At 45.0% G+C, this 21374-nt stretch overlaps 1 protein-coding gene across 1 annotated transcript in view; it reads right to left on the bottom strand.

Moving 5' to 3' along the window:
- Positions 1-287: 287 nt before the first annotated feature.
- Positions 288-21374, bottom strand: part of GNAI3 (G protein subunit alpha i3) — a 51174-nt gene continuing 30087 nt past the window's right edge. Inside the window, exons 3-9 of the mRNA XM_069946172.1 lie at positions 19943-20084; positions 19203-19360; positions 18986-19114; positions 11074-11203; positions 7969-8122; positions 6181-6384; positions 288-1603 (exon numbers count right to left, since the gene is read on the bottom strand). Coding sequence (XP_069802273.1) covers positions 6194-6384; positions 7969-8122; positions 11074-11203; positions 18986-19114; positions 19203-19360; positions 19943-20084 — 904 coding nt within the window. The 3' untranslated portion in view covers positions 288-1603; positions 6181-6193. The remainder of the gene's footprint in view (positions 1604-6180; positions 6385-7968; positions 8123-11073; positions 11204-18985; positions 19115-19202; positions 19361-19942; positions 20085-21374) is intronic.

Here is a 21374-nt window from a genome sequence, read left to right as displayed (position 1 = left end):
TGAGAACTGGGGGAAGGAGACTGAATAGATAATAAGTAGGGAAGGAGTTGTTAGTCTCACCATGGGCAGCAACATATGAACAAGTTATGATTGAGTGGAATATCCCTTTAATCTCTGTGCACTATAGCCGCACAGACTGAAAGCTTCTGTAGACTAGAAATTGTTGCGGCAATTAGATGTATAAAGCCACACTACGAAGAGAAGAATGAAGTCAATACAAAGGTATGACAAGGTGAGCCATGGACTGTGCGTTCCCATTCACACACTGTAGAACATATCAATAAAGATGCGACACAATGTGCATGTCTCACCATTTTAATACTGTATACAAATAAAAAGTGTGCAGAGTAACTGTCTGTGTGTAATGCATAGAAACTTCCAGAAAGAGGAGGTGTAGAAGCCAACAGTAATCGGTCCGTTCTAAGCACACATGAAAAACGTTAGCGGCAACACAAGTTTAGGTGCAGGACCTTGGCGTTTGGCACCAGACATATAGAGGCATGCATGTGAGCAGGCGAAGGGGCCGGAGACCACTGCTTCCAAAGAGATGTGGATCGGGCAGGCGGGTGTGTAAGCTGTGACAGCGGCAAAGGCACCAATGCATAAAAGTGAAAAAGAGACACAAGCCACGGAAAGGACGCTTGAGTAACTCAGGGAGAAAGTGCTCAGTGGCTAATGGAGGAGTGGCTTAAAGGGATTGATCACCATTTTTCTTTTCGTTCAAATCAACGGGTGCAAGAAAGTGCCAAAGATTTATAATTTACTTTAATAAAAAAAAAAAATCTAGTACTTATCAGCTCCTGTATGTCCTGCAGGAAGTGGTGTATTCTCTCCAGTCTGACACAGTGCTCTCTGCTGCCACCTCTGTCCATGTCAGGAACTGTCCAGAGCAGCAGCAAAGGTGGCAGCAGAGAGCACTGTGTCAGACTGGAGAGAATACACCACATACAGTAGCTGATAAGTACTGGAAGACTGGAGTTTTTAATAGAAGTAAATTACAAATCTATATAACTTTCTGACACCAGTTGATTTAAAAAGGAAAAAAAATGGTGAACTTCCCCTTTAAATAAAAGAACTGATAAGTTTTACACATAGTAGATGCAAAGCAAAAGACACTACTTGGTGCTGGGAATGATACAAGTATAAAATTCATTAGGCATAATGGTGTAACCAACCATGGTGAGAGCCAGGAGTATGGTCATCCTTTATCCACAAGACACGTATAATCTCCCACTGCAAAAGCAGAAAGAAATCTCACAGATAAATGCAACACTGGGATTGGTGACCGTCACAATGAGAGCGCACCCAGTCCCATCCAGGAGGTTCTGTGCCGTCACACGGCCCTCGCTGCAGATCCAAGAATCCACAGGCAGAGGGGGAGATTCCCAGGGCAGGCGATGGGGATGGGGAACAGTCCAGGCGCTCAGGAGGATAGTGGTCATATATAACAGGGGGGAGTAGCTCACAGTTCTGGTCACGTCAAGGTGAAGGCTGCATCTGCAGGGGTCGGACTGGAGAGGTCCAGGGCAGGCTTGTGCATAGAGTGATACCTCCACCCTCATGTAACAGGACCCAGGAGGAGCCGTCTGACTTCCATCGTAGACTAAAGAGGAAAAAATAGTAGAATGAGGTAAAAAAATTAATAATAACCAATAATCCTGCATCACACAGACATACACACTGCAGGCCCCGCAATATAGGGATATACCACTAAGATATCTGTAATCTTCTAGATATAGTCACATGGGCAGGAAAGTTATTGCTATACAAGTGTGACTGCAGTGCAAGGCTCGGAGGGGTTCAGGAGAATGCTTAAAGGGATTGTTCGCAAATGTTCCTTCCTTTTAAATGAACTAGTGGCAGAGATTTGTAATTTATTTCTATTAAAAAAAAAAAAAAAATCTCCAGTGTTCCAGTACTTATCAGCTGCTGTATGTCCTGCAGGAAGTGATGTATTCTTTCCAGTCTTGAGAGCAGCAGAGGTTTTCTATGGGGATTTGCTGCTGCTCTGGACAGTTCCTGACATGGACAGAGGTGGCAGCAGAGAGCACACACTAGTTCCTGCAGGACATACAGCAGCTGATACTGGTAGACTGGAGATTTTTAATAGAAATAAATAACAAATCTCTGGCACCAGTTGATTTGAAAGGCAGCCCCTTTTTAATTTTTGGTGCAAACAGTCAGAGGGGCTTTCCAGAGCTTTGAATTACAGCCGATTCCCAGGTAAGAACACAGCATTGTACAGAGCGGGCCCTGGTCGTGACGTTGTAGGAGCCCAGCGGGGGTCCATGAGCAGTAAGGCAGCGATATGGGGGAACAGGGACAGGTAAGCTGCTCCATTATGCTCACGCACCCCCTGCCTGCAGCCGACCTGTCATCTTAGCGTCTCTAATACTTTATATTCATTAGCTAAGAGCGACTGCTGAGGGGATGCATCCCATCTGCCAGCCCCCCCATAACCTCACGCTGCTGATGAAGCCCTCATATCTGCCATCTAAGGATACTCAGGGTCCTATTACACTGAGCGATTAACGATTAAAGATAAATGATCGCAAACGAGTTTATCGTTAACCTGAAATCGTTCACCATATTACACAGAACGATAATCGTTAGTTATGATCGTTACTATGATCGTTTATTCCTTCTGATCCCAGAAAAACAATGAACAATGTGCAATTACACTGAACGCTTAGTGAAAACGCGGAACTTGAGCGAATGAACATGGAATTACAGCGAACGATTAACGATAATTTTAGGTTCAGATCTAAATAAACGATCAACGACATACGAACGATTTTTTGATCGTTTAAATTCGAGCGATTTAACAATTTTCTGCACGATAATCGTCCCGTGTAATAGGGCCCTTATTCTAACACTGAGCACTGTCCACCCCCATAGTGCCGATCCCCCCCGCCCCCCCTGCCTGGCCCACTCCATTCATTACCATTAGAAAGGGGTGGCGGCCAGCTGGGGGTGGCTTAGATCGCTGCTATAGGGTCAGGCAGCGCTCCTAACAGTCTCATTGGAACAAACTACTCACAGCGCCGGAGCGGCACCGAGGAGGATAAGAGACCTACTATGAGACACGCTATATAACAGACATACCTTCCTCCTCGGCGTATAGGTGAGATTCTTCTGACCAGTGGAACAAGTTGTACATTTACCTTATACTATTTATTACAAAGCCAGAAAAATAATTTCTATAGAAAACCTCCAATTACCCGGTTCTGTGGGATAATATTTCCTCTGAGGTCGCTGCACCGACCCTCCACAAACAAGAAACGCGCTGGGAGTAGTCACACGTGGACCGCATGGGGTAATGTCATAGTCTTTTACTTCCTGGTATATCCTGCAATTACGGGATTAGGGGATAAGTAGGAGGTTGCGGGGCTCCGACCTCTGGGCCCCCGCTGATCTCTGTATCGGGCCCCCGGCTTCTGTGTTATGAATAGACTTGCGGGTATGGCATGTGGCCCACAGTGCTATTCATTCCTATGGAGCGGAGTACAGCGCTCTTCCTGTGTCCTCAGCTCTTTCCATTGCTCCACAGGATTGAATATCGCCGTGTGGCCATGTGCCGTACCCGCGACTATTCATAACACACAAGCCAGGGGCCCGATACAGAGATCAGCAGGGGTACAGGGGTCGGATCCCCGCCATCTCCTACTTTTTCTCTATCCTGTGGATTGGAGAAAAGTAATTTCTTCCTGGAACACCCCTTTAATGTGGTTTAGGGCGCGTGCACTTTGCAGCGGGATATTCAGCAGAGGGTTGTGCAGTAGGTCTGAGATCACCACTACGGTATACTGACTGTGCGCAGGCGGCGTCCATTGCAATATCATCATGTTCCCTGCATAGTTCCCTCCTGTATACTAAGCAGCTATGAGGTTACTGTCCTGGGGGGAGAAATTAGGTTATCTCCTTTCTGTGGTGTTTTATGTATTTGTGTGATTCTTTTAAATTTAAATGAAGGAGAAGTCTGCACGTACCGGCCGCGGCAGCTGCAGAAGCTTTATACCGGAGAAAAACGAGTTTAATAACCCGGGCGCATGACAGGCAGAGGCGGGGAGGTAGTCATCTGGGTGGCACCTGTCACTAGTCACCACTCTCTGCCTGTCAGGGGATGATTGACAGGCAGAGAGGTTTTATACAGCGCTCCAGGGAACCATATTGGGCTGATTGGTTCCCTTTAAGTCTTTTCTCATACGTTTTATGCCTCACACCCGCCACCATTCTTGGAGTTTTCAACCCCTTCTATTTTATCAATATCCTTTTTCAGGTGAGGTCGCCAAAACTGGACACACTTTTCCAGATGTGATCCCACTATAATACAGCAGGATCATAATCTCCTCTATCTACTGGTTATACCTCTAGCTATACAGCCAGCATACCATTATATATATATATATATATATATATATATATATATATATATATATATAATACACATACACACAGCCTAGCATACCATTATATATACATACAGCCCAGCATACCATTATATATATATATATATACACACACATATACATACCAACATGCCATTATATACATATATATATATATATATATATATATATATATATATATAGCCCAGCATACCATTATATATATACATATATAAATGTATATATATATACATACACACACACAAATCTCTCTCGTCGGAAGTTTTTGCCAAAACAGAACTGCGGATATGATACTTGGATAGAGGATTCCTCCTCCCCAAGTGCATTATTTTACATTTGGAAACATTGAACTTCTATTTCCATGTTTTGGTCCACTTATCTAGCAAAGCTAAATCATTTTCCATATTACTGACACCTCCAGGAATAGCAACCCTGTTGCACACTTACCTACCAAACCTTCTCCTCTGTCACTATCCTTACCTACCAACCCTTCTCCTATGTCACTATCCTTACCTACCAAACCTTCTCCTATATCACTATCCTTACCTACTAACCCTTCTCCTATATCACTATCCTTACCTACCAAACCTTCTCCTATGTCACTATCCTTACCTACCAACCCATCTCCTATGTCTCCTATGCTGGTTTGGACCCATTATCATTTTTTAAGAAGACTTTCCATCATTTTTACTACTACAGATGTTAAGCTAACTGGCCTGTAGTTACTAGTCTCTTCTCTAATCCTCTTCTTGTGGATGGGTATAACATTGGCCGTTCTCCAATCATCAGGAACATCTCCTGTTAGCAGGGATTGGTTATACAGATCTGTTAGGGGGGCGATCACAGATCCAAGATTTTTTTAAGAACCCTGGGATGGACACCATCTGGACCCATCACCTCATTCAACTTTAAACAGGCAAGTTCCTCTGCAACTTCAGCCTCTACAAACACTGGAGCCGAACCGATACACCTGGCGACAATGCTGTGTCCAAGCATCCTGTGATTGTGAGGGCCTCCTTACAATTAACCCCTTCATGAGACCAGGATTTTGGCCAATTAGCATTTCTGTTTTTTCTTCTTCACCTTCTAAGAGCTATAGCGCTTTTATTTCTCCATCTACAGGGCCATGCGAGGGCTTGTTGTTTTCAGGAACTAGTTATCTCTGTAATGGCATCTCCCCATCTACCATAAAATGTATGACGGGACCCCAAAATTATTATTTATGAGATAAAAAAAAAACACTGCAGTGTTAGGCAGCCTCCGCACAAGGACTAGTGATTACTATGACCACTCACTGTGCTAGCAGCAGATCGAGCGATGATGGCAACCACCTCTGCAACGGCTGACAGACAACGCCTCCCCCCACCCGTGTACTGTATATAGTAATATACACTACATGGTGGGGATAACAAACCCCTTACTCCGATATAGAGATGTAGTGAGCCCTCTATATATCCCCTTAACATTATAATGGCGTACAGTTACTTAAACCATATGTCATTGAGGGGTTAAACGCAGTCTGCCACTAGGTCCATGCTGTCACCAATAGCGGCCAGTTGGTGGAGGAAGCAGGACCTCATGAATATCAGAGGCACAATAAAGACTACTTCCTGAGCCAAGTGTCCTCAGTAGCTGCCAAGATATCATAGCAATGGCTGCATAGCACAAGTAATACATAGATGTAATAAGTTTCTTCATTACTAGTTTAGGTTACCCCCCAGGTAGGACACCATAGAGCTAGTGACAGTGTCCCTTTAAATTCATCACTTACTTGTACTTCCAGGTTAGTAAAGGCCACACTCCACAAGGTTGCTTTTTATGATAACATCCGTCACTGCATCAAACACAAACTGCACATTCTTTGTGTCCGTCGCACACGTGAAATGTGTGTAAATCTCTTTTGTGTCTTTTCTTCTGTTTAAATCTTCAAACTGACACTGGATATAGGCGGCTGCCTCTTCATATGTGTTAGAGCCTGGAAAATAGAAAGAAATTAGCCTATAAGATGGTACAATGGTACTGGTATAAGATAACTGGTATAATGGTAATGGCATAGGATAACTGGTATAAGACTGGTATGATGACACTGGTATGAGACTGGTGTAATGGTACTGGTATAAAATAACTGGTATAATGGTAATGGTATAGGATAACTGGTATAAGATGCTATAATGGTACTGGTATAAGACTGGTATGATGACACTGGTATGACACTGGTGTAATGGTACTGGTATAAGATAACTGGTATAATGGTAATGGTATAGGATAACTGGTATAAGACTGGTATGATGACACTGGTATGAGACTGGTGTAATGGTACTGGTATAAGATAACTGGTATAATGGTAATGGTATAGGATAACTGGTATAAGACTGGTATGATGACACTGGTATGAGACTGGTGTAATGGTACTGGTATAAGATAACTGGTATAATGGTAATGGTATAGGATAACTGGTATAAGACTGGTATGATGACACTGGTATGAGACTGGTGTAATGGTACTGGTATAAAATAACTGGTATAATGGTAATGGTATAGGATAACTGGTATAAGACTGGTATGATGACATTGGTATGAGACTGGTGTAATGGTACTGGTATAAGATAACTGGTATAATGGTACTGGTATAAGATAAATTGTATCATGGTACTGGTATGAGACTGGTGTAATGGTACTGGTATAAGATAACTGGTATAATGGTAATGGTATAGGATAACTGGTATGAGACTGGTATGATGACACTGGTATGAGACTGGTGTAATGGTACTGGTATAAGATAACTGGTATAATGGTAATGGTATAGGAAAACTGGTATAAGACTGGTATGATGACACTGGTATGAGACTGGTGTAATGGAACTGGTATAAGATAACTGGTATAATGGTACTGGTATAAGATAAATTGTATCATGGTACTGGTATGAGACTGGTGTAATGGTACTGGTATAAGATAAATGGTATCATGGTACTGATATGAGACTGGTAAAATGGTAATGGTATAGGATAACTGGTATAGGATGGCATAATGGTACTGGCATAAGACTGGTATTATTTGGCATAATGGTACTGGTATAAGATGACTGGTATAATAGTACTGGTATGAGACTGGTATAATAGTACTGGTATGAGACTGGTATAATCATAATGGTATAAGATAACTGGATTATGGTTCTGGTATAAGAGGACTGGTATAATGGCACTGGTTTACGACTGGTATAATGGTACTGGTATAAGATGACTGGTATAATAGTACTGGTATGAGACTGGTATAATCATAATGGTATAAGATAACTGGATTATGGTTCTGGTATAAGAGGACTGGTATAATGGCACTGGTTTACGACTGGTATAATGGTACTGGTATAAGATGACTGGTATAATAGTACTGGTAGAAGACTGGTATAATGGTACTGGTTTAAGATAACTGGTATATTGGTACTGGTATAAGATGGTATAATGGTACTGGTTTAAGATAACTGGTGTAATGTTACTGGTATAAGACTGGTATAATGACTCATGATGAAGCACTCCAGCCATGTGCCAGGATGCAGAACGTACCTGAGTATTCTGGGTAACAGATTGTGAGTGGGCTCCTGCTGATCTTCTCTTCAAACAAGTCCTTCTTGTTGAGGAAGAGGATTATGCTGGTGTCAATAAACCATTTGTTGTTGCAAATACTGTCAAACAGCTTCATGCTCTCGTGCATACGGTTCTGATGTGGCCAGAAGAAAGAAAGTCAGAAAAAGAAAACAATCAAGGAAAGCGGTTGAGTTTTCTTTTTTTCTTTTAATGCAGCAACTACCAGGCCAATACAGGAGTAAGGGGGAGAGCGGCACTCATCACACATATGCTGTAATACAACAGACAGGATAAAACAAAAAGTCGGCGACTACCAATATGCAGCAGATAACTATAACTCCTCCATGGCCTAGCGGCTAAAATATTATTCTGACTAACTTGAAAGCACTACAAAAACATGGCCACTTTCTTCCAGAGACAGCGCCGCTCGGGTCTTCAGATCAGGTAAGGTGTGCAATTAAGCTCCATTCACTTCAATGAAATGGAGTTAAAGAACCTGCAGCCAAACTGGAGACAAGAGCTGTGCTGTCTCTGGAAGAAAGCGGACATTTTGTTGTAGTGCTGGAGAACCCCTTTAAGGAGGTTATCCAGGGTTAGAAAAGGTCTGTTTGTGGTATTCAATGGAACTGCTGCAAATCCACATTCAACCTGAGAACATGAGTGGTGCTGTCTCTGGAAGAAAGTGGCTATCCTTTTGTAAGCCTGGAGAACCCCTTTGAGGATTTGAGTATATTCTCACACAATATTTTTCTCAGTGCCAAATGTGTGTGTGAAACAAACTAGGACACGTTGATTTAAAATCCAGGTCTTGTAGGGGTAAAAAGGTTACATTTCACCTGTTGATGTGCGCTACATGCAGAGTGTATTGTGCTGAGTGCTCAGAAACTGAGAAAAAACTGAAAATGGCATCAAAATGCACTAGTAATATAGTAATATAAGTAGCTGGAACATAACAGAGTATCTGGGCTTTTACAGTGCCACCAGCTTGGTAGGAGGTCAGGGGTGATAGAGTCACGTACAGCAGAATAATGTGTGGGATTATTTTTGCTGAGGATGATGGGGCAGCAGGGGAGCAGATGTCTCTGCAGTGGGAGCTGCAAGGGAGCAGGGATAAGTAAGTATCACTTATTTGTTCATTTTTACAACTTCCCTAGCAAAATATCAGGAGAAAAATTGCATTGCAACATCCTTGAAACAATACTGAAAATGCAATACAATTCCATTACTACAGCCCCTGATTATGATTTGGGGGGGGGGATTGCATTGCAAATTTCACCACAAATCCCAAGTCTGCATGTTACACATGCATTTTTTTGCTGGCAGCAACTGATTCAGTGGCCAGGTAATGTATTAGCCAAGCAATGGTGGGTTACGTGGAAAGGGGCTAACAGTACAGTGCATCACAGTGTATTAAGCTGCAGAACTCAGCCTGAAATTCACTGCAAAACGCTACGAGTGAAACGGGCCTTAAAGGGGTATTCCCCCCAAAATCTTTTTTTACACTGTGTAAAAGCCCACCCCTAGCTTCACATATGGGCCAATACAAGTTATTATGTGTTCTGTATCCTTTTGCTGCTTTCTCTGCCTACTCACCTCCCTGGCATGCAGAGAATGAGCTCAGTCCAGTCCACCCTGACACGCTCCCTCTCCTGGCCCCCACCCTCAGAGTCGGGGTCACGTGTCTTCCCTCCCTTCAATAGGCTGAAGTGAGGACACCTGACAGCCCCTGCTGCCGAAGTCCATCTCCACCTCCCTCAGTCTCCTCACCTGTGTCGCCTGGTCTGGTCTTGTGCTGATCCGGGTCCCTGGCAGCTGTCACTCCCTCCACTGTTTCTTTAGTCTCCTCACTGTGTGTAGCTCCGTCCTCAGCAGCTCTACCCCCTCCTCCCCCCATACTGATAACTTTCTCCCTCACTGTGTGTAGCTCCGTCCTCAGCAGTTCTCCCCCCTCCTCCCCCCATGCTGATAACTTTCTCCCTCACTGTGTGTAGCTGCCTCCTCAGCAGCTCTCCCCCCCTCCTCCCCCCATGCTGATAACTTTCTCCCTCACTGTGTGTAGCTCCATCCTCAGCAGCTCTCCCCCCTCCTCCCCCCATGCTGATAACTTTCTCCCTCACTGTGTGTAGCCCGGTCCCGGGCATCTCTCCCCCCTCCCCCTGGCTTTTATCTCTCTCATTCTTTGACTGTGTGAAGCCCCAGACTCTCTGTCCTTTGCATAAAGCTGTGGCTGTCAGGGACCTGACTGAAGGAGACCAAGGGAGAATGAGAGTGATAAGCATGGGCTGGGGGAGGGGGTGTTTGCTGTCATGGACGGGGCTACACAGCCCAAACAGTGATCCTACAGCAGGGCTGGGAAGGGTGTTAGCTGTCAGAGAGACCTGACCAGGAGCTGCTGCACATCAGTCTCCCTCTCTGACTGCTCTATGGCAATGACACCTAGCCCCCCCTTCCCTTATCCAATGTAGTAATGAGGAGCAGTTGGCAGGAAAGAAAGCTAAGGGAGAAGAACTGCATGATGGGAAATGTAGTTTCCTGGCTGGCGCCATCTTGGATATAAACAGGTCTTTTAGAAAAAGTATTAACCCAGGAAGGGCAGCAGCTAGAAAGACGGGGGACGGCTCAAAATACTCAGGGGGACTTGGTAAGTGAGACCAGTTAGGTTTGGGAGCATTTAATTTTCTAGCCCTTGGGGGGAATACCCCTTTAAGGAAATCTATGAGACTGCACCAGAGAATAAAAGCATTTTTCTACATCCTGGAAGCACAGACTGATATATGAAAGGTACCATGTGTCCCCTTGACACAAAAGCTATGTAACAGCGCCAGAAGTTTAGAACATGAATTGATGCACACAGATTCACTTTAACTGCACCTCGAAGTGTTTTATGTTGCCCATAGCAACCGATCAGAGCCCAGCTATAATTTTACCAAAGCTCATAACCATCTGAAAGCTGAGCTGTAATTGGTTACTATGGGCAATGCCCCTTTAATGCATTTTACGTGTGGACAATATTACTCATGTATCTATGTATTTACACAGAATCCCGATGACACAATAACTAAAGACTGACATCATGGCACTCACCATTTCTTCATCTTCAGCCAAGAGCAAATCGTAGTCGCTGAGCGCCACACAGAAGATGATGGCGGTGACCCCCTCGAAGCAGTGAATCCACTTCTTTCTCTCAGATCTCTGTCCTCCCACATCGAACATCCTGCAGAAACAGGGGGGAATGAGGAACATTTGCAGAGAAATAAGGCCCAGACAACCGGAAATCTAGGTCCAACAAAACGAGGTATTATTAATAGCAACCAATCAGAGCTCAGCTTTCAGGTCTGATAAAATGATATCTGAGCTGTGATTGGTTCCTATTGGTTTTACACCCATGGTGCCTGTCCTAAAGGTCTGATCATTTATGTGCTTCCTCTAATGGAGCACTAGGGTACGAACATAGCGCCATCTGCAGGACAGGCAGATTACACTAACCTCTCAATCCAGTATGGAGACAGAAAGCTGAAATAATTGGATCCCCAACGTATTACAAACAAAGCAAATCAAAAACCTCAGCACAGGAATTCAGTACTTAAAGGGGCACTGTCATGAGACAAAGCAGGTATAATCAGATGTCTACCATACGCATACATGTAAAGGGGAACACATGGGCTGTTTTTAGTAAAAAAGCTTACATCAATGTAAGCTTTTTCTTCCCTAAGCATCTGATACTACCTGGTTTCCTTCCTGAACTGTGACCCTGTGGAGAACTTGTGAGTGCTGCAGATTTTTGAGCGCTATATCCAAGTTGACACCTTGGTTAGTGGTGTGACCGTGGACACTCATCTCACCACTGAGTGCTGTAGACCTAGTTTGCTATGTGACACATCCCCTTTGTTCCTGAACGCAGAAGTTTTACTTTTGCTTCTGGGTAGGTAATAGGAAAGATGATAACTAACATGGCAGGGATTTCCTACACTCAGGGGGGACACCCACTATATCTCGGCATGCTTCTCTATACAGATACCCGATAACAGTAACATAATGGGCTTATGTATATCGGACAGCAGGGAGCACAATCTCCACCAGTCCCGTAGACAATGAACAGAAAGGGGCAGCATGACTACCACTCTATACTGACAGGGAACTTGGAGCTCTGGTTTTGAGGATTGCTGGGGGTCTTAGCAGGACTCTAGAGTCGGTAAGCCGCAGCTCCGACTCCAACTCCGACTCCTGAATTTTATCAGGACTGACTCCGACTTCCGACTCGGACTCCTGCTCCTTCATAAATGGCCGGTCATATACCAGGGGAGTTATTTATCACACTGGCTCAGCAGCTTCTCCCTAATGTCCCACATGATCCTGGGGTGAATAAAGGAATACTGTATATAAAGCAGCTTCTCCTGTGTGTGCAGTGGATGCAGCCAGTCTCCAGCCTCCATGTCCTGAACAACTCACAACTAGACTAGATGGAGCAGGTGGTCTTTTTCTGCTGACAGTCTTCTATGTTTCTGATTAAATAGTCACCATACACACAGAAACACTGCTAACAATGTCAGATAGCTGTGATATAGAGGTCAGCCATAGTGATATACAGGGGGTCACACATAGTGATATATAGAGAGGTCACACATAGTGATAGAGAGGGGGGTCACACATAGTGATATAGAGAGAGGTCACACATAGTGATAGAGAGGGGGGTCACACATAGTGATATAGAGAGAGGTCACACATAGTGATAGAGAGGGGGGTCACACATAGTGATATATAGAGAGGTCACACATAGTGATATATAGAGGGGTCACACAGTGATATAGAGAGGGGTCACACAGTGATAGAGAGAGAGAGAGGGGTCACACATAGTGATATAGAGAGGGGTCACACATAGTGATATAGAGGGGTCACACATAGTGATATAGAGGGGTCACACAGTGATATAGAGGGGTCACACAGTGATATAGAGGGGTCACACAGTGATATAGAGGGGTCACACAGTGATATAGAGGGGTCACACAGTGATATAGAGTGGGGGTCACACAGTGATATAGAGTGGGGGTCACACATAGTGATATAGAGGGGGGGGGTCACACAGTGATAGAGAGTGGGGTCACACATAGTGATATAGAGAGAGAGGTCACACAGTGATATAGAGAGAGAGGTCACACATAGTGATAGAGAGAGGGAGGTCACACATAGTGATAGAGAGAGGGGGGTCACACAGTGATAGAGAGGGGTCACACATAGTGATAGAGAGAGAGGGGTCACACAGTGATAGAGAGAGAGGGGTCACACATAGTGAGAGAGAGGGGTTACACATAGTGATAGAGAGGGGGGTCACACATAGTGATATATAGAGGGGTCACACATAGTGATAGAGAGAGAGGGGTCACACATAGTGATAGAGAGAGAGGGGTCACACATAGTGATAGAGAGAGAGGGGTCACACATAGTGATAGAGAGAGAGGGGTCACACATAGTGATAGAGAGAGAGGGGTCACACATAGTGATAGAGAGAGGGGGGTCACACATAGTGATAGAGAGAGAGGGGTCACACATAGTGATAGAGAGAGAGGGGTCACACATAGTGATAGAGAGAGAGGGGTCACACATAGTGATAGAGAGAGAGAGGGGTTACACATAGTGATAGAGAGAGGGGGGTCACACATAGTGATAGAGAGAGAGGGGTTACACATAGTGATAGAGAGGGGGGTCACACATAGTGATAGAGAGGGGGGTCACACAGTGATAGAGAGGGGTCACACATAGTGATATGGAGGGGGGTCACACATAGTGATATGGAGGGGGGTCACACATAGTGATAGAGAGAGGGAGGTCACACATAGTGATAGAGAGAGAGGGGTCACACATAGTGATAGAGAGAGAGGGGTCACACATAGTGATAGAGAGAGAGGGAGGTCACACATAGTGATAGAGAGAGAGGGAGGTCACACATAGTGATAGAGAGAGAGGGAGGTCACACATAGTGATAGAGAGAGAGGGGTCACACATAGTGATAGAGAGAGGGAGGTCACACAGTGATAGAGAGAGAGGGGTCACACAGTGATAGAGAGAGAGGGGTCACACATAGTGATAGAGAGAGGGAGGTCACACATTGTGATAGAGAGAGGGGTCACACATAGTGATAGAGAGAGAGGGGTCACACAGTGATAGAGAGAGGGGGGTCACACAGTGATAGAGAGAGGGGGGTCACACAGTGATAGAGAGAGGGGGGTCACACAGTGATAGAGAGAGGGGGGTCACACAGTGATAGAGAGAGGGGGGTCACACAGTGATAGAGAGAGGGGGGTCACACAGTGATAGAGAGAGGGGGGTCACACAGTGATAGAGAGAGGAGGGTCACACAGTGATAAAGAGGGGGGGTCACACAGTGATATAGAGGGGGGTCACACAGTGATATAGAGAGGGGTCACACAGTGATATAGAGAGGTCACACAGTGATATAGAGAGGGGCCACACAGTGATACAGAGAGGGGCCACACAGTGATATAGAGAGAGGCCACACAGTGATATAGAGAGAGGCCACACAGTGATATAGAGAGGGGCCACACAGTGATATAGAGAGGGGCCACACAGTGATATAGAGGGGTCACACATAGTGATATAGAGAGGGGTCACACAGTGATATAGAGAGGGGCCACACAGTGATATAGAGAGGGGCCACACAGTGATATAGAGAGGGGCCACACAGTGATATAGAGAGGGGCCACACAGTGATATAGAGGGGTCACACAGTGATATAGAGAGGGGTCACACATAGTGATATAGAGAGGGGTCACACATAGTGATATAGAGAGGGGTCACACATAGTGATATACAGGGGGTCACAAAGTGATATACAGGGGGGTCACATATAGTGATATAGAGGGGGGTCACACAGTGATATAGAGAGGGGTCACACATAGTGATATAGAGGGGGGTCACACAGTGATATAGAGGGGTCACACAGTGATATAGAGGGGGGTCACACAAAGTAATATAGAGAGGGGTCACACATAGTGATATACAGGGGGTCACACATAGTGATATACAGGGGGTCACACATAGTGATATACAGGGGGTCACACATAGTGATATACAGGGGGTCACACATAGTGATATACAGGGGGTCACACATAGTGATATACACGCGCACACACACACAAACACATACACACACAGCTGCAGCCATAGTGCACGCACACACACACACACAGCCTGCTGCAGCCATAGCACACACACACACACAGCTGCAGCCATAGAACACTGAAGAAAAACACACAATCTTCTCCCAGAGAGAAAATACCACACTGAGGACAGAGGTTACAGCTACACTACGTATGTCTTCTCCTCCTCTATATTACACAGGATACCTTCATGTTACACTGTTGCTCATATACAGTCATCCAGCATCCAGGAAGAAAACAGTACAGATCTCCCCCCACACACACAATGGACTCTTCCAGCTCAGAAACAAACTGCCAAATAGTGACCGACAACTTTTCCTAGACCACCCTTATCTAATAGGGCCAGTGTCCTATTACTGATATATTCCCCAACCACCCTTATGTAATAGGGCCAGTGTCCTATTACTGATATATTCCCCGACCACCCTATCTAATAGGGCCAGTGTCCTATTACTGATATATTCCCCGACCACCCTTATGTAATAGGGCCAGTGTCCTATTACTGATATATTCCCCGACCACCCTTATGTAATAGGGCCAGTGTCCTATTACTGATATATTCCCCGACCACCCTTATGTAATAGGGCCAGTGTCCTATTACTGATATATTCCCCGACCACCCTTATGTAATAGGGCCAGTGTCCTATTACTGATATATTCCCCGACCACCCTTATGTAATAGGGCCAGTGTCCTATTACTGATATATTCCCCGACCACCCTTATGTAATAGGGCCAGTGTCCTATTACTGATATATTCCCCGACCACCCTTATGTAATAGGGCCAGTGTCCCATTACTGATATATTCCCCGACCACCCTTATGTAATAGGGCCAGTGTCCCATTACTGATATATTCCCCGACCACCCTTATCTAATAGGGTCAGTGTCCTATTACTGATATATTCCCCGACCACCCTTATGTAATAGGGCCAGTGTCCTATTACTGATATACTCCCCGACCACCCTTATCTAATAGGGCCAGTGTCCTATTACTGATATATTCCCCGACCACCCTTATCTAATAGGGCCAGTGTCCTATTACTGATATATCCCCCGACCACCCTTATGTAATAGGGCCAGTGTCCTATTACTGATATATTCCCCGACCACCCTTATGTAATAGGGCCAGTGTCCTATTACTGATACATTCCCCGACCACCCTTATGTAATAGGGTCAGTGTCCTATTACTGATATATCCCCCGACCACCCTTATCTAATAGGGCCAGTGTCCTATTACTGATATATTCCCCGACCACCCTTATGTAATAGGGCCAGTGTCCTATTACTGATATATTCCCCGACCACCCTTATCTAATAGGGCCAGTGTCCTATTACTGATATATTCCCCGACCACCCTTATCTAATAGGGCCAGTGTCCTATTACTGATATATTCCCCGACCACCCTTATCTAATAGGGCCAGTGTCCTATTACTGATATATTCCCCGACCACCCTTATCTAATAGGGCCAGTGTCCTATTACTTATATATTCCCCGACCACCCTTATGTAATAGGGCCAGTGTCCTATTACTTATATTTTCCCCGACCACCCTTATGTAATAGGGCCAATGTCCTATTACTGATATATTACCCGACCACCCTTATCTAATAGGGCCAGTGTCCTATTACTGATATATTCCCCGACCACCCTTATCTAATAGGGCCAGTGTCCTATTACTTATATATTCCCCGACCACCCTTATGTAATAGGGCCAGTGTCCTATTACTTATATTTTCCCCGACCACCCTTATGTAATAGGGCCAATGTCCTATTACTGATATATTACCCGACCACCCTTATGTAATAGGGCCAGTGTCCTATCACTGATATATCCCCCGACCACCCTTATGTAATAGGGCCAGTGTCCTATTAGAATGTTGTTTATAATATATATTCATGAGCAAAACTTGCAAAATTCAATTCTACATTTTTTAAAGATTTTTTTTTTAAAGCTGGAGTCAGAGTCAGTATATTTTTTTACGACTCAGACTCCAGCCAAAACTAGCTCTGACTCAGACTCCACAACTCCACAGCCCTGGGTCTTAGCAGTGAGGCCTCCAGCGATCATACACGTACCCCCTAGTCTACCGACAGGAGATATGTGTCCTAGGTTGGAAAACCAATATAAAGGAGTTGTTCACCAAAAATGTTTTCTTTCTTTCAAATCAACTGGTGCCAGAGATTTGTATTTCACTTCTAATAAAAAATTTCCAGTCTTCCAGTACTTCCAGCTGCTGTATGTCCTGCAGAAAGTGGTGTATTTTCTCCAGTCTGACACAGTGCTCTCTGCTGCCACCTCTGTCTATGTCAGGAACTGTCCAGAGCAGGAGAGGTTTTCTATGGGGATTTGCTGCTGCTCTGGACAGTTCCTGACATGGACAGAGGTGGCAGCAGAGAGCCCTGTGTCAGACTGGAGAGAATACACCACTTCCTGCAGGACATATAGCTGATATACACTCACCGGCCACTTTATTAGGTACACCTGTCCAACTGCACTTTACCACTTAATTTCTAATCAGCCAATCACATGGCGGCAACTCAGTGCATTTAGGCATGTAGACATGGTCAAGACAATCTCCTGCAGTTCAAACCGAGCATCAGTATGGGGAAGAAAGGTGATTTGAGTGCCTTTGAACGTGGCATGGTTGTTGGTGCCAGAAGGGCTGGTCTGAGTATTTCAGAAACTGCTGATCTACTGGGATTTTCACGCACAACCATCTCTAGGGTTTACAGAGAATGGTCCGAAAAAGAAAAAACATCCAGTGAGCGGCAGTTCTGTGGGCGGAAATGCCTTGTTGATGCCAGAGGAGAATGGGCAGACTGGTTCCAGCTGATAGAAAGGCAACAGTGACTCAAATAGCCAACCATTACAACCAAGGTAGGCAGAAGAGCATCTCTGAACGCACAGTACGGCCAACTCTGAGGCAGATGGGCTACAGCAGTAGAAGACCACACCGGGTGCCACTCCGCTCAGCTAAGAACAGGAAACTGAGGCTACAATTTGCACAAGCTCATCGAAATTGGACAGTAGAAGATTGGAAAAACGTTGCCTGGTCTGATGAGTCTCGATTTCTGCTGCCACATTCGGATGGTAGGGTCAGAATTTGGCGTCAACAACATGAAAGCATGGATCCATCCTGCCTTGTATCAACGGTTCAGGCTGGTGGTGGTGGTGTCATGGTGTGGGGAATATTTTCTTGGCACTCTTTGGGCCCCTTGGTACCAATTGAGCATCGTTGCAACGCCACAGCCTACCTGAGTATTGTTGCTGACCATGTCCATCCCTTTATGACCACAATGGACCCAACATCTGACGGCTACTTTCAGCAGGATAATGCGCCATGTCATAAAGCTAGAATCATCTCAGACTGGTTTCTTGAACATGACAATGAGGTCACTGTACTCCAATGGCCTCCACAGTCACCAGATCTCAATCCAATAGAGCATCTTTGGGATGTGGTGGAACGGGAGATTGGCATCATGGATGTGCAGCCGACAAATCTGCGGCAACTGTGTCATGCCATCATGTCAATATGGACCAAAATCTCTGAGGAAGCTTCCAGCACCTTCTGAAGGCAAAAGGGGGTCCAACCCGTTACTAGCATGGTGTACCTAATAAAGTGGCCGGTGAGTGTAAGTACTGGAGGGCTAGAAATTTTTTTAAAAAGTAAAATTACAAAAAAAATTTTGGGGGTAATTTATAAAATGATAAAAACAAAGCGTATTTAGAAAACGCATCATTTATGCTAGAAGAAAAACATGGCTGCACTTTTCACATGAAGAGAAAAGGGCTGAAATGGATCGGATGCTCGGACTTACTTGAAATAAAGGTCTTTGAATGTGAAATGTGTTTCCACTATCCCTGTGGTCTTGACGCGCGTCCGGAGAACATCTTGTTGGGTAGGAATGTAATTGGGCTGTGAGATCCTGTCCAGATCATTTAAGTAGCTGGAACAAAGAAATATTTGATGAAATGAGACTAAGTGCTGGGTGACTCGGCTTCTGCGGCTCCTCCTTACCCACTTCTGGCACTTACTATGAGGCAGAGTCGTTGAGCTGGTACTCCCGGGAGCGGCAGAAGCAGGCCTGCACACCGGCGTCCTTCCACAGCCGCTTAATCACACCCGCCAGCTCTGGGGAGAGGATACCTTCCTCTGCTGTACTGGCTAAAACAAACAGCTGCCGGGCATCATCCTACAGAGGAAATAATAATAGCTCTATGTATCATCTAGAATACAAACAAGGAAACGCTTCCACGGTTTAAAAAATCGCTGTCAAGAAAAAAAAAAAAACTTTTTACAAGTCAAAACTTTTGATTGGTCGGGGTCTGCGCGTTCAGAGTGCGACTAATTGGGCAAATGATGTGGGAGAAGTCACGTCAGCGCATTCCTCTCCCAGCGGTGTCACATGATGAGACGGCAGTATAATAGAAGTCTATGGGGCACATCTCCTCACAGGTCCTCTCAAACTCAAACCGTCCGTGACTGATAAAACCTTTTTTTTGAGGCCACCTTACCGTGGTGGGATGGTACACACTATATGCAAATGGTATGCCAAGAGCATACCTCCCAAGTGTCTCTCTTTGGCCGTCCAGACAGTTGGGAGGTATGGTCAAGAGCCTGATGATTTTTATGGAGATTTTGATATCTGTATTGGCTTTATGCCATTTGCGGTGAGATGTTGCATTGTGTGTTTGGACACGTCTCGCTGGCATGTATCTGGTGACAGGTACACCTCAAGCATCACAGCACGCAGAATAGAAGAAGAAAGACTCACAGCTCTGGCCAAATCTCCAAAATCAATCTTGAGTCTTCCCATGGCTCGTATTATAGCGATTATGGACTGAATGGTGTTACTGTAGACGACCACTTTGTACTGCCGGCATTCTTCTTCTGAATAGCCATCTTCATGAATAATCCTATACAACAAAAATACATTTAGTAGAATACCTGCGTCTCATCAATATAGTAATGTGGGAAAGGCTAATAGTGGCCATTACGGAGTACCTGACATGTCATCGGGCATTTCCAAAGCTACTGACGGCGGCGGCTGTCACTGCTGTGGTCAGGAGAGATACCCGGGGAGAGAGCACAGCAGCAGCAGGATCCACTCCCCAGCCGCCCGCAGCGTGACATAATATAACCAGACCAATAAGAGCAAAATGTTTAAGGCTACTGGGGACGTTTCGGTCAAGTCTTCGACCTTCCTCAAGTTACTGTAGCTCTCTGCCTAGATTATAAAGGGAAGTGTTGCGTCTGTATCTCTTTTCAGTCACTCCTATAAGACTACATTTCCCAGGAGTCTAAGCGGCACGCTCTGACAATATACCTCCCTCCCACCCAGGAAGAGGTCTATCCCCCACAATGTCAGCAGCTTCTCTCAGTATACACTTATATCTGTATCCTGGGCACATTAGCAGTGTGTAATAAATATATAAATATATATATATGTAGTCTGTATAAGCACATGGCAGCAAAGCTGGCTAGATGCACAGAATACCTGCCGGCCATTTGCTGCTGCTACATGTGAAGAGTCAGGGTGCATGCAAAAAGCCTAGTGATCTAGTGATGCGGCTAGGGAAACCAGTCCGGCTCGGAGACAGAGGTCACATGGTCCTCATCACGGCATGGAGGGGAAAGCTCAATCATGAGACAAGTGGACCGCCTTAAGGTGCATTTACACAGAGAGATTTGACATCTGACAGATGTTTGAAGCAAAAGCCAGGAACAGACTATGAACAGGGAACAAATCATAAAGGAAAGACTGAGATTTCTCCTTTTTTCATATCCATTCCTGGCTTTGGCTTAAAAAATCTGTGTAAATGCACCATCAGAGCAGCACTTCTTGACTCCAGTCCTCGTGGCCACCAACAGGTCATGTTTTCAGGGTTTCCTTAGTATTTCACAGGTGATATTATACTCAGTGCATCAGGTATTATCACAGGTGATATCATTATACTCAGTGCATCAGGTATTATCACAGGTGATATCATTATACTCAGTGCATCAGGTATTATCACAGGTGATATCATTATACTCAGTGCATCAGGTATTATCTCAGGTGATATCATTATACTCAGTGCATCAGGTATTATCACAGGTGATATCATTATACTCATCAGGTAGTATCTCCCATGATATTATACCCATGAGGACTGGAATTGAGAAGCACTGCCTTAGAGGATGATTACGGCACTTCCTGCTGGTGA

This window comes from Dendropsophus ebraccatus, chromosome 11 (genome assembly GCF_027789765.1).
Source record: "Dendropsophus ebraccatus isolate aDenEbr1 chromosome 11, aDenEbr1.pat, whole genome shotgun sequence".
Taxonomy (NCBI): Eukaryota; Metazoa; Chordata; class Amphibia; order Anura; family Hylidae; genus Dendropsophus; species Dendropsophus ebraccatus.
The sequence above is the reverse complement of the archived record's forward strand: the minus strand, read 5'-3'. Positions and strand labels throughout refer to the sequence as shown.